The 15963-nt window shown below is 36.6% G+C and overlaps 1 protein-coding gene across 1 annotated transcript; it reads left to right on the forward strand.

Annotated features, from left to right (window-relative positions):
• Positions 1 to 921: 921 nt before the first annotated feature.
• On the forward strand, positions 922 to 15563 carry LOC102584952 (CLIP-associated protein-like). Its single transcript, XM_006350231.2, has 21 exons — positions 922 to 1435; positions 5134 to 5289; positions 5405 to 5467; positions 8107 to 8175; positions 8343 to 8508; positions 8925 to 9086; positions 9206 to 9303; positions 9986 to 10060; positions 10183 to 10251; positions 10336 to 10421; positions 10503 to 10620; positions 10768 to 10866; positions 10968 to 11310; positions 11550 to 13321; positions 13487 to 13585; positions 13817 to 13921; positions 14046 to 14120; positions 14199 to 14267; positions 14395 to 14463; positions 14621 to 14722; positions 15162 to 15563. The coding sequence occupies exons 1-21, from the start codon at positions 1103 to 1105 to the stop codon at positions 15321 to 15323; spliced, it is 4290 nt and encodes a 1429-aa protein (XP_006350293.1). The 5' UTR covers positions 922 to 1102; the 3' UTR covers positions 15324 to 15563.
• Positions 15564 to 15963: the final 400 nt, after the last annotated feature.

Raw genomic sequence — 15963 nt, forward strand, 5'->3', positions numbered from 1 at the left:
TTAAGGAATTTTGTAGAGTAGAGAATATTCAGCCAGTAGTATATGCCTGATTTTATGCATATAATACCTTGATTGCATCAATTATCATTTTTTTCTTCTTGATTCTCATAACGAGATCAACCAAAACATGAACTAAAGAAAAACTAAAACTCAACCTCAATTGGCTAGAGTCTCGTGCTGATAACATATTATAAAATATGAATAATATACTACAAGAAATATAAACAAAAAATATATGGGAAGTAGAATGTAGAGATCATCTTATTCAAACGTCTTCATGTTTCATCTGTGTCTCACAACGGTGAATGAACAACCCTATTTATAGGTTGAGAAATCACTCCAAAAGTCACCATATTAAGTACAATAGATACATTCTTATCCAAAAAGGTTCATAGAACCTAGGAGATACATATAGATGATAAGTACATAAGTTTATGAATAAACTCAATGAACAATCCACTTAGTTCAACAAATTTATAACAACTTCTTAAATATAAGAATTGGACACTTCATTTTACTAATATATGAATTATTAATAATTGGTACATGTATAGTCAAAAAAATTATAAATGGACATTCACATTCAAAGAATTTGTAAGAAGTAATACTTAATCAATATTTGAACTTATTAATAACATTAGACATTAAGTAGATTTATTATGTCCTTATTTGTAATGTAAAAGTTCAACCAAATATAAATTATCATACAAAAGTGTTTCTTCAAATCAACTGTTCTCACCAAGATCATATATTCAAAATAAATTACTCTGAATTTGAAACTAATTTTAGAAGTTTATTCAAATCGTCTTTAATTATCGAACGGAACAGTGTAATAAGTTTTTGTCACAACTCCCAAGCCACTTATCAACTGTTCCAACCACACAGATGTAGCAAATACCCCTTTCTTTTTTTTCATATGCTAAATCCTCTCTTCCGTTAATATAGCAAATAGCCCCTCAATATTTTGTACTAATTCTAAAATCCCTCCTTTCTCTTTCCTCACAGTTCACTCTCCTCTGTCACTTTTTCCACCATTTTCCTCCCAAATCCACCGCAGATCTGACCCTCATAGCACCAGATCGGAACCCTACTTACCCCGGCGATGGAGGAGGCACTGGAATTGGCGCGAGCCAAGGATACGAAGGAGAGAATGGCGGGTGTTGAGAGACTTCACGAACTTCTCGAAGCTTCTAGAAAGAGTCTCTCTTCTTCTGAGGTCACTTCGCTTGTTGATGTCTGCATAGATCTTCTCAAAGACAACAACTTCAGGGTCTGTCAGGGTGCTTTACAATCACTTGATTCCGCTGCTGTTCTATCCGGTGAACATTTTAAGCTTCACTTCAATGCTCTTGTGCCTGCCGTTGTAGAAAGATTGGGCGATGCTAAACAGCCGGTTAGAGATGCTGCTAGGCGATTGTTGCTTACTTTGATGCAGGTACTCATGCATGAACGCGCTTACTCTTCGTTTTACTGTAACTCTACCCTAATTGGATTATGTTTCTTTCTTTTTTTGCTTTTATTCATGTACATTTATTGAGGTGATTTTTATAATTTAATTTGGTTGTCTACTTCACACGAACATAAAAAAAAATTTCTTCAAATTTTGAATTAATTGGATTGGTTGAGATTTGTATGACAGTGCAGAGATAAGTGTGAGATTTCTGAAGAACCCTTTATTTTGTTTCATGATGAAGTGGTATCGGTATAGAGGATTCATATAGCCAACCCTGGATTGTTGCATAGTTGTAGGATTGGTTCAAATGCTAAATAATGGTTGAAGATTTCTTTCTTGTCTTTTTAATTTTTTTATTGTGTAGGGGTTAAGGGTGGTTGGAGGTGGTGGAAATGATTGAAGTTTGATTGGAACAGGTGGAGATTAAAGAAATTATATGACCCAATTGTACTCTGGTTACAAATACGTAATATTTATGAAGTCCAGTTGATTGGGGTATGCCTAGTATTTTCAGAAGGATCCAAAATTAGTGAGATGCGGCTCAATAAAATTTGTGACATAAATCTAAGTTTTAATGTGAGGCTTTAATATTAGAACCCGTTTGGCCATATATTTTGAAGTTGATGACAATTTGAGTTCTTGAAGTTGTGATTTTTGAAACTTGAAGTTGTCTCTAGATATGCATTTTACTCCCTCTATTCACTTTTACTTGTCCACTTTTTCTAAAATGGATTCACTTTTAACATATTAAGAAAAAATAATTATTTTTTCCCATATTTTATCCTTAATATTAATTACTTATTCTACAAATCATTTTCAAGACCTAATACTAAACACTAATTAATAGGGGTAACGTGGTAAAATAACAATGTGTTTTTTTAATGGGTGTGCCAAGTCCCAAGTAAAAGTAAATGGAGGGAGTACTTGGAAATTTTTTAATATTTTCTGTGGGAACTTGACAATCTTTGAGGAAATAATTTTTAAAATGATCAAATTTCACGGTCAAACAAATATTTGAAGATAAATTTTCAAAATTTGATCAAAATCTATGGTCAAACACTAGTTCATTTTAAAAAATTCAGGTATAGTTTTTTTTGAAGCTATATTTCTAGCCTTTTGAGCTATAATTGATTATTTATTTTAATTATTTCTTTTTAATTGTTAGCTTCTCAAAAAGAAATTATTTCTATTTAATTAATAACAAACATATCCAATCCATTTAATATATATTTGTTGAGACGTGATTGATATTATGTAACAATAATTAGCTCTAGAATTATTTGAATCACCTTATGCTAAAAAAACATTAAATTCAAAAGAGGAGGAAAGCGCTATGGAGTTTCACTGCTATATTACAACTCTTCCAATTCTTGATATTAAAAATACAAGTATCTTGATTTAATCTTAAAAGACGTGCTCTTTGATTTATGAATCAATCAATTGTGACAAAGATAATTAGTTTGATTAAGAAAAGTTGAACTGAAATTGAAAAGTGAACTTGTTATAAACAGGAAAGGATGGATGTATGTGGACACGGAAAAACCATTCCCAAATGGGAAGCTAAATGCACTAATTAATAAAAGATAAGAACTTGTAGTAATTAGTGTAGTGGATAACTCCTCATACAGGACACAACGAAGTGAGTGATGGGCACTAATCATAAGGAAACTGCCCACTCATTTAGGGCCTTCAAAAATTTGAGGCCTAAACCCAATGCTGTAGTGGCTTTACCTTCTAGCCATCCCCGACACACTTTCAGGGATGAAAAGAGTGATAGTAGTGCAAGATTAAGTTCACCATTCTGTTACTGAAAATTCATTATTTGGAATGTAGAACGTTACTAATGATCAAGTTCTATGACATGTTAATTTTGATCAAATATATGATCATCTAAAGAGAAAAACAATACAAAACAATGAAGTTATAATGGTTGTTGCATATAATGTAAAACTAATTTAGCCTAGTATTTAAATGGAGAAGGGTAGGGGTGGGCCCGTTCAAAGCATTTACCATCACCCCTCGAGGATTTTTTGGTGGGTTGTCTCTCTCGAGAGGAATAGAAGAGTTTTTGAAGGTGTAGAGTGGAGTTTCCCTTGGTTATGAAGTAGCCTCCGTTCCCTTATTTTATTTTGGTGCACTCAGATAGTCCCCTATTGTGGGTGGAGTTTGTACAGAACCAGTTGATTGTGTAGATTCTTTACGTTTTTTGGTGTACCACTTGTGTATAATCGTTTATGGCCTTGTTTATGATACGAAATATGTTTACTTGATGATAAATAAATAAATATAAAACTAATTTAGCATGTGAAGATGGCTTTTTTTATCAGGTAAAAAAGTATTTTCATGGCAAAAAAACTGACCATACACAAGGGGTATACCAAAAGATAAAGAATGTACAGAAAAATGAATTTACAAACTCCAAATCTTCTATGGGGAGCTCCATGGGTGCACCAAAAGAATATAAAAGGGATCAGAGAGACGGAGAACTCCTCAACTAGGAAAACTCGACTCTACCCTTTCAAAAGCTCTCCTATTTCTCTCTGTCCATACCACTCACGTTAACGCAGTGTAACCACATTCCATGCCCTACATCTTCTTCTCCTTCCAACCTAACATCAACTTTTTCACAGTACATGACATTGTCTGCGAAGTGCCAAACCACCTCACATATACCACCAAGTGTGTGAAGATAATATAATTGGGATATTCTTTCTTTTTCCACAAGGCAGAACACTATTTTTTTGATAACCACAGTGTTTGGGCCAGCTTGCGCGCGCCTCGACTAATTCCATGGGATACTTGCCACTTCCCACCAACAACATGTACCAGATTCAACTGTCACAAAGATGTAGATAAGACACCTATCAAATTGAGTACTTGTTTTGCAAGTGGGTTTTTCGAACGGTAATTTTATTAACTTTCAGATGTGAATGTTGTTAGTTGTCACAGCTACAACCATATCAGAAACAATCTCTCTACCCCCCAAAAGTAGGGGTAATGTTTGCATGCATCCTACCTTCCCCAAACACCACTTGTGAGCACCCTCCCAAAGAGGTGCCAATCTATGCAGTACAGAGTCAGCAAAAGCCCAACCTGCAAACAAAAATGCTGCAACTTAATTTATACTAATCATTCTTTTTCAAATGACTACATGTTTTCTTTCCTTTAGCTACTTCATGCTTAATATGCAAAATACATTAGGAGTCCGAGTGCAGTGATGTAATCCATCACCAATCCCAACTCTCATTAAGCATTCATTTGTTACACAAGTAAGATATTACAACAGAGCTAAGACTATCATGTCCACATAAAAGAGACAGCTACTATTGGCTTATCCTCCCTTTTTAAGTTGCCGAATACTGCTCAGTTCTCAGTAATACAATCAATCCAAATGCACCTATTAATAAAATCTGAAATGATACCATTGTATTTTACTTTAGTAAACCTACTCTTGTAAAGTATTGGCACAAGAAGAATTTTGTGTATGTTCAGAAGACTGGTTACATTTTCAGTCACTGTGATCCACTACCCATAGACCTGCAATCAAATATACAGACGTGGTGGTCAACTCACGGGCAAAACAAGTTGCTCAACTAGAACCAGCATGAGATAATTTCAACTTGTGCTCAAGGAGAAGAAACTAGAAATCTATTTGATTGATTAATATATATATTCTGCAGGTTTCTTCACCAACTATCATCGTTGAGAGGGCAGGGTCTTATGCTTGGATGCACAGAAGTTTCAGGGTTCGAGAAGAATTTGCTCGTACTGTTACATCAGCAATTGGTCTTTTTGCATCAACAGAGCTTCCCCTTCAACGAACTATTCTTCCTCCAGTATGTGAATCAACATGAATGCTTGATGAAGCTCTTTTGTATGTTGTCATACAAAATAAGTAACCTTTTTAAATTCAATTTTGTAAACATCCTTCTTTTTTGCTGCTATTGTCAGATTTTGCAAATGTTGAGTGATCCTAATCCTGGTGTTAGAGATGCAGCCATATCATGTATTGAGGTTAGTGAAACTGTTTTCGTATCTCAATTTCATGTATTTGTGGTACTGTGTAGACTGAATAATTTTTGTTTTCTCTAGAAAGGGAAGTTGATAAGTTTTACTTCCATTTGAATTGTTAAAGTTGTATGTAATTAGTGTCTGCATTAGTGATTTTGCCGATGACTTGCTGCCTTTAATTTTGACAGTGTGTTAATTGTAGCTATATGGTAAATTGGTAACATCGATAATCGTAGTGTTCGTGCCAGCTTGCACAGACCTTGACTATTCCATGGGGTATTTGCTACCTCCCCTTGTACAAGGTAACCATGTCTACCAAGACTTGGATACCAACAACAACAACAACAACAACAACATGCCCAATATAATCCTACAAAGTGGAATTTGGGGAGGGTAGAGTGTATCCTGACCTTATGTCTGCCTCATGGGTAGAGAAGTTGTTTCCGATAGACCAACGGAAACAGGAAAAAATCACCTAGTTGTTTTTGCTTCTATTGAGATCAGAACTTAAGACTTCATAGTTCTCAACCCATTTAATTGACTACTAGCTCAGACTTACACATTTTCTTTATGAAAATTGAATGTTTAATTTCAGTTTCAGTGTTACATAGTGAAGGAGGCTTAATTCAAGCTTAGCTCTTTTATGATGTAGAAATACAATTATTTTGTAAAATTTAGTAAAAAGGATAAAATAGGCATTTAAATAGTCGTACAAAGCGCACAAGGGTGTGGCCTAGCGGTCAATGAAGTGGTTGAAAACCATGAGGTCTTAGGTTCAAAACTTAGCGGAGGCGAAAAACACTAGATGATTCTTCTCATCTGTCCTAGCCTTGGTGGACAGAGTTACCTGTTGCTGGTGGGAGATGGTAGGTATCCCTTGGAATTAGTCGAGGTGCGCGAAAGTTGGCCTGGACACCACAGTCATAAAAAAAATAGTCTTACATTTAATTGAAGAGCTATGATAAAGCTTCCACATACTTGTGAAAAGAAATTTATTACGCCTTTTACTTCCTCCACATTATGAGAGGATGGTTACAAGATAGTCCCACATCAACATTGTGGAGAAGTTTATAATGGTACTTATAGATGCAACACGAGGGGAGGACAATCTAGTGGTAAGGACCCTCCACCTCCAACCTATAAGGGTTGGGGTTCGAGTCACCAAGGGACCTCCTGGCTAGTAGTAGAGGTTTGAGGGATGGGGCTAGGTGGGGGAATGAAAGAACACAAAATACACCTTTACTTTGCTTATATTCTTTATTGATATTTCTACACTTGGCTCACTAATCGAAGTCATTGAATGTTTCTAACTTTGAGGTTCAGTGTCTTTTCTTTCCTTTCAATGATAAATTGGTAATATAAAGATGCTCCAATTTCACTGTCTTTGTTTTGATGCTCTTACAAGCTCGCAGTCTGGTTATGGCTATGCCTGTTTATCAAGAAAGTCTCCTGTGATTGATTAATTGATCAAACATACCCATCTATACTAACAATAAAAAATAAAAATAAACTTACCTATCTATGATTAACAGTGCAAAGGCTCAAGATTGTTTGAATGAGTCCTATGATCAATTCAATCTGAAAGCCAGATTGCAGGACGGTGTTTGATTATAAATACCTATTCAATCTGGAAAGATATGAAACTATAATCTTCAATTGAAAAATAAGAGTATATTCCCGGAATTCAATTTACCCTTTTTTGAGCTGTGTAACCAAGTTGATCAGCTTGATTCATGTGCCCAGTGGCTATATAGATTTTGGATTTAATGGAGCGTAATAGAAATGATTCTTCTGCGGGTTTTCTCATCCACAATTGTCATTTGGGTTTGTGCTGAAACGTGTGATGGTAGAGTTCCAGACATCTGGTCTTGAGATGATACTAATATATGATGTTTCTTTCAAGACTGTTGAGAATATAATTAAATAATATAAGTGTGCTCTCTCTCTAACAACTTGAGATGGTTACACACTTCAACATGGTATCAGGGCAGGCAGAGGTCCTGAGATTGAATCTCACCACCACCCATATCAAAAGAATTTCCACGTGCTTGGCCATGGAAAAGAATCAGGCCTGCATGTGAGGGTGTGTGTTGAGAATACAATTAAATAATAAAAGTGTGTTTGAGAATACAATTTAATAATAAAAGTGTGCTCTCTCTAATTGCTTAAGCTTTTAGATGAGATAGCTACACACTTCAACAAAGACCTTTTGCTCCAGCAAGCTAGTGGTGTACCTCTCATTCCAACCAGTGCAGTTATCATGCTGGCAGTGGAAGTGATTGTCAGTGTCACTAGTTATCTGCTAGCTTTTTCATTGTCTTTCATCAACATGCTACAATTTTAAAACCATTATACGCTGTGTGGAAATGATTAGTTGTTACTAGTTTTACTTGGTAATCATTTCTCTGTAGCTGGTTAAAGTTGCAGCAGGAGAGGATGTTGATGAATGTTTGAAAATATTTGGTTTCTGTTTGATCCAAATTGCTGCTTGTTAATATTTGTGCATCATTACTGAATACGTGCTCTATATTATTCTATGATGTAATGTTGATTTACTGCCTTTCACCAACAAATATCTAGTTCAATGATTAAGCATTATGCCTTTTAACAGTCCCTCTCTCCATGTTTTATCTTCTTTGCAGGAGATGTATTCACAGGCTGGACCTCAGTTCCGTGATGAACTTCAGCGCCATCATCTTCCTACCATGATGGTATGTATATAACTTGAGATGTTTTCATTCTAGCAAATATTTTCCTAGCATATGAAGTAACCTGAGTTTTCCAGTTCTAGATTTTATGTAACTTGGTTGACATAAATTGTGTTGGGGCAAGCAAAATTTCTTTTCGATCTCTGTCTTGACTTGATAATTGGCTGCAGCTAAAAGATATTAATGCCAGACTAGAGAAGATTGAGCCCAAAAATCCCTTAGCAGATGGAATTCCAAGAAACTATGCAGCTGCTGAGTTGAGATCCACTGGTCTTAATCCCAAGAAAAGCAGCCCAAAGGCTAAAAACTCAACTAGAGAGGTGTCTCTTTTTGGAGGTTAGAACATGCACCCGATAAGCCTTGGAAACTTCTATTTTATTAAGCTTTTGTGGGCATCCTATTGTCATGTTACATGGTATAAAGTTTTCAAGGTTTTAACCTATCTAGAATTGTAGGTTATTACATATCCTCTGTGCATGTTTTTTCCTGGTTCAAGGGTTATTAATGAATGAGGATGAAGCGGGAGAGGGAGAAAAGCAGAATTGTGCAATGGGTCTATGAACATAGAGAAATCATCTGGTGGTGTAGGGGTATTTTTCTGTGTAAAACAACTACTATGAGTCTATGTCTAAAGGGTAGTTTGAGCAAAAAAAGGGAACAAAAAGAGAGAACTTTTGTGATCACGTAATGTATAAGTACAGTCTATGATTGTATACTTGATCAAATGTCCCTTGGTCTCTACTCTTGTATAGGGGATGCTGATATTGCGGAGAAACCTGTCGAGCCAATTAAAGTGTACTCAGAAAAGGAGTTGGTAAGGGAGTTTGAGAAGATTGCCTCTACCCTTGTGCCAGAGAAGGACTGGTCTATCCGTATTTCTGCTATGCAGAGAATTGAAGCTCTTGTTATTGGAGGTGTGTTTTCTATAGTGACATTTGCTGTATAATAATGTCCTCTTTTATTGAAGTGATTTTTTTCCTATCATGTCTTGACCAGTTTATATTGTGCCTCATCTTCTATTTCATCTAATCAGGTGCAACTGATTTTCCTTGTTTCCGTGGACTTCTAAAGCAACTTGTTGTCCCTTTGAGTACACAGTTATCTGATCGGAGATCCACCATTGTCAAACAGGTCTGTTATTTAGTATATAATAGTAGCAACTCAGCTAGTGTGTCTTTTGGAAACTTACTTGTCCTCTAATTATTCGCTTCTGCCTCTTGCTTTGTTACCTGGGCTGTGTCAAATGGGTTATGTGCCTACTTATGGATCGATCTATACAGAAAACCTACTAGAAGTTTGAATATTTATATCAAACATTTTATATCCCAGTAGATCCAAAAAAGCCTGCTAATGCTGTCTGCTCCCCTCACTGCAGTTGCCATCTTCATAGAGGCCTTTTAATAGTCAGATAGAATTGTGTCCCTCTCTTTTTACAATGCATTTATGCAAGCTAGGACTGCATCTCGACATTTGCACTTATTTCTCCATTGTTTTGAGGATATTTTTTGCATCATTGCTTATTAATTCTCAGGTTAAAGAGTATCACCTAATCTGAATGTATGCACATATAGACTCTTGTCCTTTCTGTTAGATTTTACCAGTTAAAATGTCTGCTCATACAGGAACCTGGAGTGTCCGAGTACATTTATCAGGCGGCTTGCACTTCACGTGCTAATTTTTTTCCTGAAAAATTGATGAGAAAAAGTTCACTAGTGTATCATATGCATATACTCCATAAACACGGAGAAATTTAAGTAGACTTAAGTGTTCCAATGGACTGGCTTTATGGTTTCTTCTTCTTATTTGTTGATAGGCTTGTCATCTGTTAAACTTCTTATCCAAAGAGCTTTTGGGAGATTTTGAGGCATGTGCTGAGATGTTCATTCCTGTGAGTAACTTCTTCTAGCTACTGTCTGCAGATATTTACTTCTCTCATCTCATTTAGGGAAAATAATGATCTGAAGCTAAATGGCATAGGTTGTTTCTGACTTCTGATTTTTTGAAATTCAGGTTCTTTTCAAGCTTGTTGTGATAACTGTTCTCGTAATTGCAGAATCTGCTGATACATGCATAAAGACGGTAACACCTTATGTGCCATTATAATCATCTCTCTGTCATCCCTTGGTATATTGGTTAGTCATGTGGTGCTACTTTTATTTTCAGATGTTGCGCAACTGCAAAGTTGCTCGTGCACTTCCTCGAATTGCTGATTGTGCAAAGAACGATCGAAATGCAGTTCTTCGTGCAAGGTTTGTTTCTTTGTTGTCAATTATCATGTTTATTCTGATTTATTTCTGGAGAATGCTGTTCCTCATTTACAACACTTACAGATGCTGTGAGTATGCACTTTTAATCCTGGAACATTGGCCTGATGCATCTGAGATACACCGTTCAGCGGAACTCTATGAGGACCTTATAAAGTGTTGTGTAGGAGATGCAATGAGTGAGGTATGCACCTTGAATTCTATGTATCACACGCATCATTCAATCTCCCCTCTTATTCACAGACACATAGATTCTCTGTTTCATTCTGTACTCGCAATACATCTTTTTTCCCCTTTTTTTGCAATTGTTACTCAGTTGAAAACTTAACAGGTACGATCAACTGCAAGAACTTTGTACAGAATGTTTGCAAGAACTTGGCCAGAACGATCCAGGCGTTTGTTTATGTCCTTTGATCCTGTTATCCAAAGGGTGCGCTGTTTTCTCTTTGCTCTTCCAGTGCTGATGATTAGCATTACTTTAAATTGCTTTTAGATTTGGCATGATGTACTAAAGGTGAAACACTTCTGCAGATCATAAATGAGGAAGATGGTGGAACTAACAGACGACATGCTTCACCTTCTGTTCGAGAGAGGAGTTCACACTTTTCACTTGGTTCTCAAACATCTGCTTCTTCACAAATTTCTGGTTATGGAACATCTGCAATAGTTGCTATGGATAGAAGTTCCAGTTTACCTTCAGGCACATCCCGCTCAACTGGGCTACTCCTGTCACAAACTAAACCTGTGGGTACTGGCACAGAACGTAGCTTAGAAAGTGTACTTCATGCCAGCAAACAGAAAGTTTCTGCTATAGAAAGCCTGCTCAAAGGTTTAGATATGTCTGAGAGAAGTCGATCCTCTAGTTTGGATCTAGGTAATTCTTTCCTCTTCCTTTATTCTTCCCCATCTCAAAATCTTGTGTGTAGTATTTAAGTGCCAAGGTGAAAGCCTTAAAAGTTCATCCACATGCAGCTTCTAATATTTGGCAAAAAGGATGCTGAAAGAAAACTAAAAAGACTGTAGCTATAATATTCTCTCTCAAAATAGAAGACTTGCCATAATGTATGAAATTTTTTGAAGAACTTAATTTTTCTTTTCCTGTCCCTAGTGCAGGAGTTGACCCTCCATCGTCCCGTGATCCACCATTTCCTCTTGCAGTTCCTGCGTCACATAGTCTTGCTAACGCTTTGGTAGATGCACCATCTGGTTTCTCTAAAGGTAAGAATCGCAATGGTGGGTTGGGTTTGTCTGATATCATTACTCAGATCCAGGCCTCAAAGGATTCAACTAAATCATCCTATCGAGGCAGTGTGGTTCATGAATCTTTTTCAGGGCTTAATTCTTATTCGGCAAGAAGGGCTTCTGAAAAACTACCAGATAGAGGTTTTGTTGAAGATAATGCTGAACTAAGGGAAGGCAGACGATTAATGAACTCACACGTTCACAGACAATACATAGAGTCACCATACAAAGATGCTAACTTTAGGGATTCTCAGAATAATCACGTTCCAAATTTTCAACGTCCTTTATCAAGAAAGAACACAGCAGGAAGAATGTCTTCTAGCAAGAGAAGGAGCTTTGATGACAGTCAGCTCCCACTAGGAGAAATGTCAAGTTGTGTGGAGGGACCTGCCTCACTAAGTGACGCATTAAGTGAGGGCCTCAGTTCTAGTTCAGATTGGAATGCTAGGGTTGCTGCATTTAGTTATGTCAGGTCTTTGCTACAGCAGGGGCCTAGAGGTTTTCCAGAAATCATTCAGAGCTTTGAGAAGGTTATGAAATTATTTTTCCAGCACCTTGATGATCCCCATCATAAAGTTGCACAGGCTGCTCTGTCAACCCTTGCAGATCTTATTCCAGCTTGCAGAAAACCTTTTGAAAGTTACATGGAGAGGATTTTGCCCCATGTTTTTTCACGGCTAATTGATCCCAAGGAATCGGTGAGGCAGCCTTGCTCAACTACATTAGAGATTGTAAGCAAAACATATGGTATCGACTCCCTTTTGCCAGCTTTGCTCCGTTCATTGGATGAACAACGTTCTCCTAAGGCCAAACTTGCTGTAATTGAGTTTGCAATTGGCTCTTTTAACAAGCATCCTTCGAATTCTGAAGGTGCTGGAAATAGTGGCATCCTCAAGTTATGGCTCGCTAAGTTGACACCATTGGTCTATGATAAAAATACCAAACTGAAAGAAGCGGCTATTTCATGCATTATATCAGTGTACACACACTTTGATGGAACAGGGGTTTTGAATTTTATTCTTAGCTTATCAGTTGAAGAACAAAATTCCTTGAGACGAGCTCTGAAACAGTATACCCCTCGTATAGAAGTGGATTTGATGAATTTTCTGCAAAATAAAAAAGAAAGACAACGTTCCAAGTACGATCCATATGACGTTACTGGCACATCTTCTGAAGAGGGATATGTAGGAGCTTCAAAGAAAAATCATTTATTTGGAAGGTATTCTGCTGGTTCAGTTGATAGTGATGGTGCCAGAAAGTGGAATTCTGTTCCAGACTCGACCTATATGACTAGCTCTGTAGGTCACTCATTGTCGGATGATACTCAAGACTTCTATCATGGTATTGAAACTGGTGCCAACTCTGATTTTCCTGTTTCAAAAGCCAAGGATTCAAATCTTTTGGCCCTTACCGCAAGTGGGAGTGATGGATTATGGGCTAATCCACAGAAAAGCAATGACGACAGCTTAAACGTGGAGCACACTTCCACAACCCGTCTGGAGGTTAATGGGTTAATTGACTTGGAGCATCTAGCTGCAGCTGATAATGAATCTGATTTGGGACTTAATCACCTGAAACTTTCTGCTCTGAAGATAAACTTAACTCCAGCAACTGAACCAAGCATTCCTCAGATTCTTCATTCAGTGAGTTCTCCGTGGTCAACCTATGCCTGTCGAGTTACACTTTATTGTTAAATTCTCTGTGATTCTCCTCTTCCTTGGTTAATAAATCTCTCAAATCTTTTATGCAAAAACTTAGGATGTAAACTATCACAATCCTTACCCTGCTTTCTCTGGCACCTTTTCCAGATTTGTAATGGCAGTGATGAGAGCCCTCCTGCCAACAAGCATGGTGCACTTCAACAACTAGTTGAAGCTGTTACCAAAGATCAATCCATATGGAGCAAGGTATATTAGTCACAGATTTATCTGTATGTTATTGCTGTCCCTTTATGTAGATTTTAAGTCCTCTTGTAACATTGTGAATAACATTTAGTTTAGTTCCTTTTTTAATATTCCAACTAGTTAGAGTTCAGTTGTTACCTTTTATTTGAAAGGTCTTGTAAATATCAAATTTTGATTTTGCTAATTTAAAAAATATGGATTTTTTCATGAATTATCATCTTTCATTCACTGCAGTACTTCAATCAGATATTGACTACTGCACTCGAGGTGCTAGATGATTCTGCGTCATCAATAAGAGAACTTGCCCTATCTCTGATTGTTGAAATGCTGAAGAATCAGGTCTTTTGTCGCTTTTCAAATTTATTTTTGTTCCATCCCTTTAAGCTATAGATAAGAGTTGTCTGCTTCTTTTTAATCTTTTTGTGTAATGTCATTTTACGTTATCTATTTTCTGTTGTTCCAGAGAGATGCCATGGAGGATTCAGTCGAGGTTGTAATTGAGAAATTGCTCAACGTAACCAAGGATGTTTCTCCAAAAGTAAACTCTCACTTAGATGAAGTTATTATGCTGAAAATTTCCATCCCTCCTTTCTAATGTGTTGTTATATTTGTCCAGGTTTCAAATGAAGCTGAGCATTGTTTAACTATGGTGTTGTCTCAGTATGATTCATTTAGATGCTTAAGTGTGAGTTTTGGTGTTCCGTTTGAATTTGCATAGCAAGATATCTGGGTTTTTTCTTTTCTTTTTCACTCGGATCTCATGGCCTACTCATTTTGATATTCCTATTTCTGATAAGTTGCTGCTGTCACAGGTTGTTGTTCCTTTGCTTGTCACAGAAGACGAGAAGACTCTTGTAACCTGTATTAACTGTTTAACAAAGGTAATTTGCTGATTGGATCTGACTCCTGAACTCGTTAGAGTCTTGTGTCTAGTTTATTTTTTGGTGAAAAATAGTAGTAATTGCTCTACAGTATGTCAAACTTGGAAAGGCTATGGTGTGATTGGTTAGTGATTTGAACTTGTGCCTCTTTCTTCAGCTTGTGGGGAGGTTTACCCAGGAAGAATTGATGTCTCAGCTATCTACATTCTTACCTGCCCTGTTTGATGCTTTTGGAAACCAGAGCGCAGATGTTCGCAAGGTGCCAATTATCTTTTCCCTCTGTTTTCTTTCTTCTCTCTTTAGAGCCCAGAAAAGCTTCTAGTATTAAGGATGTAATCAGTAATAGTGGATTGGTAGCATTAGGTATGCAATATAATCATTCAGTGTTAATAGCTATTCCTTTATTAGATGCATTGAGCCCCAGACGTCATCATTTCACTGTGTTTACTGATATATGGTCATCAGATAAAACCTTGTACCTATCCCCAAAAGAAATGAAAAAGAAATAAATCATGCAGTAAACCTTAGTAATACAAGTTTTGAGGCTGTGATATAACTAAATTGGATTGCTTATATTCAGATTAGTGTCTTGTATACTGTTGAAGCATGAAGAGATAAATACAGTTCACATTCTCTACTTATTTGTGGTTTTATCAATTAAGCTGTTTTCTGAAATGTATAATTTTCTTGGCTGGCAGACTGTTGTGTTCTGTTTAGTTGACATATACATCATGCTGGGCAAAGCATTTTTGCCATACTTGGAAGGGCTAAACAGCACACAGTTGAGATTGGTGACTATTTATGCAAATAGAATATCACAGGCTAGAACAGGGACTCCCATAGATGCTAACCGCAGTTAGTTTCTTTGAGGATTTCCTTGTAGGTTTGTTTATGAGAAGTTTAATGTTTTGATGTGTCGTGTATATCGTGTGAATGTGCATTTTGAAGGTGGGTAAAGTTGTATTCTTTTATTCAACTGTGTGTTCATATTTTTCCTCCCGCATGGGAGTTGGAGAGTGCGTGTGGGGACAAAGGTGAAATTGTAAACAGTAAATGTTGTGCTTTTAATGAAATCTACAGTGTTTTGAGTTACTTCTTTAGGAGCTGAGAATTTTTTTACATTTGGTGATCATTGGAGTCGTTGATGCAGTAGTGTTTTCTTGGCTAAAACTTTGTAATTATTTTATGTTTTATGGTCCATTTATGCAGTTTTTCCTACATAATCCATATTAGGAGGGCTTCATTAGATCTTTTGCCAGCATAAAGCTAATTCGGTTTCCTTTAGCAACAAAATATAACTCATTTTACCATGTTCTGAGGCTATGTAAATAATTTTCATAGACGTAATTTGCTTTTAGCTTCTCAGGCTAAACTAGTTCCAGATAACAAATTAAAACTATTTTGGGGTTCCGACTTTCACTTTCCAATTCCTACGGGACACAAACTGTTCAATGCATTGTCTTATCTCATTTCTGCAATATCACGATTTTTTTCATATAT

The sequence above is a fragment of the Solanum tuberosum genome, unplaced genomic scaffold (genome assembly GCF_000226075.1).
Source record: "Solanum tuberosum cultivar DM 1-3 516 R44 unplaced genomic scaffold, SolTub_3.0 scf00115, whole genome shotgun sequence".
Classification (NCBI taxonomy): Eukaryota; Viridiplantae; Streptophyta; class Magnoliopsida; order Solanales; family Solanaceae; genus Solanum; species Solanum tuberosum.

Excerpts from the sequence above, each read along its gene's own strand:
- LOC102584952 (XM_006350231.2), top strand. The coding sequence starts at position 1,103 with ATGGAGGAGGCACTGGAATTGGCGCGAGCCAAGGATACGAAGGAGAGA. Across the intron at positions 9,087-9,205 it reads TGAAGCTCTTGTTATTGGAG|GTGCAACTGATTTTCCTTGT; the intron begins GTGTGTTTTCTA and ends TCATCTAATCAG. Across the intron at positions 14,723-15,161 it reads AGAGCGCAGATGTTCGCAAG|ACTGTTGTGTTCTGTTTAGT; the intron begins GTGCCAATTATC and ends CTTGGCTGGCAG.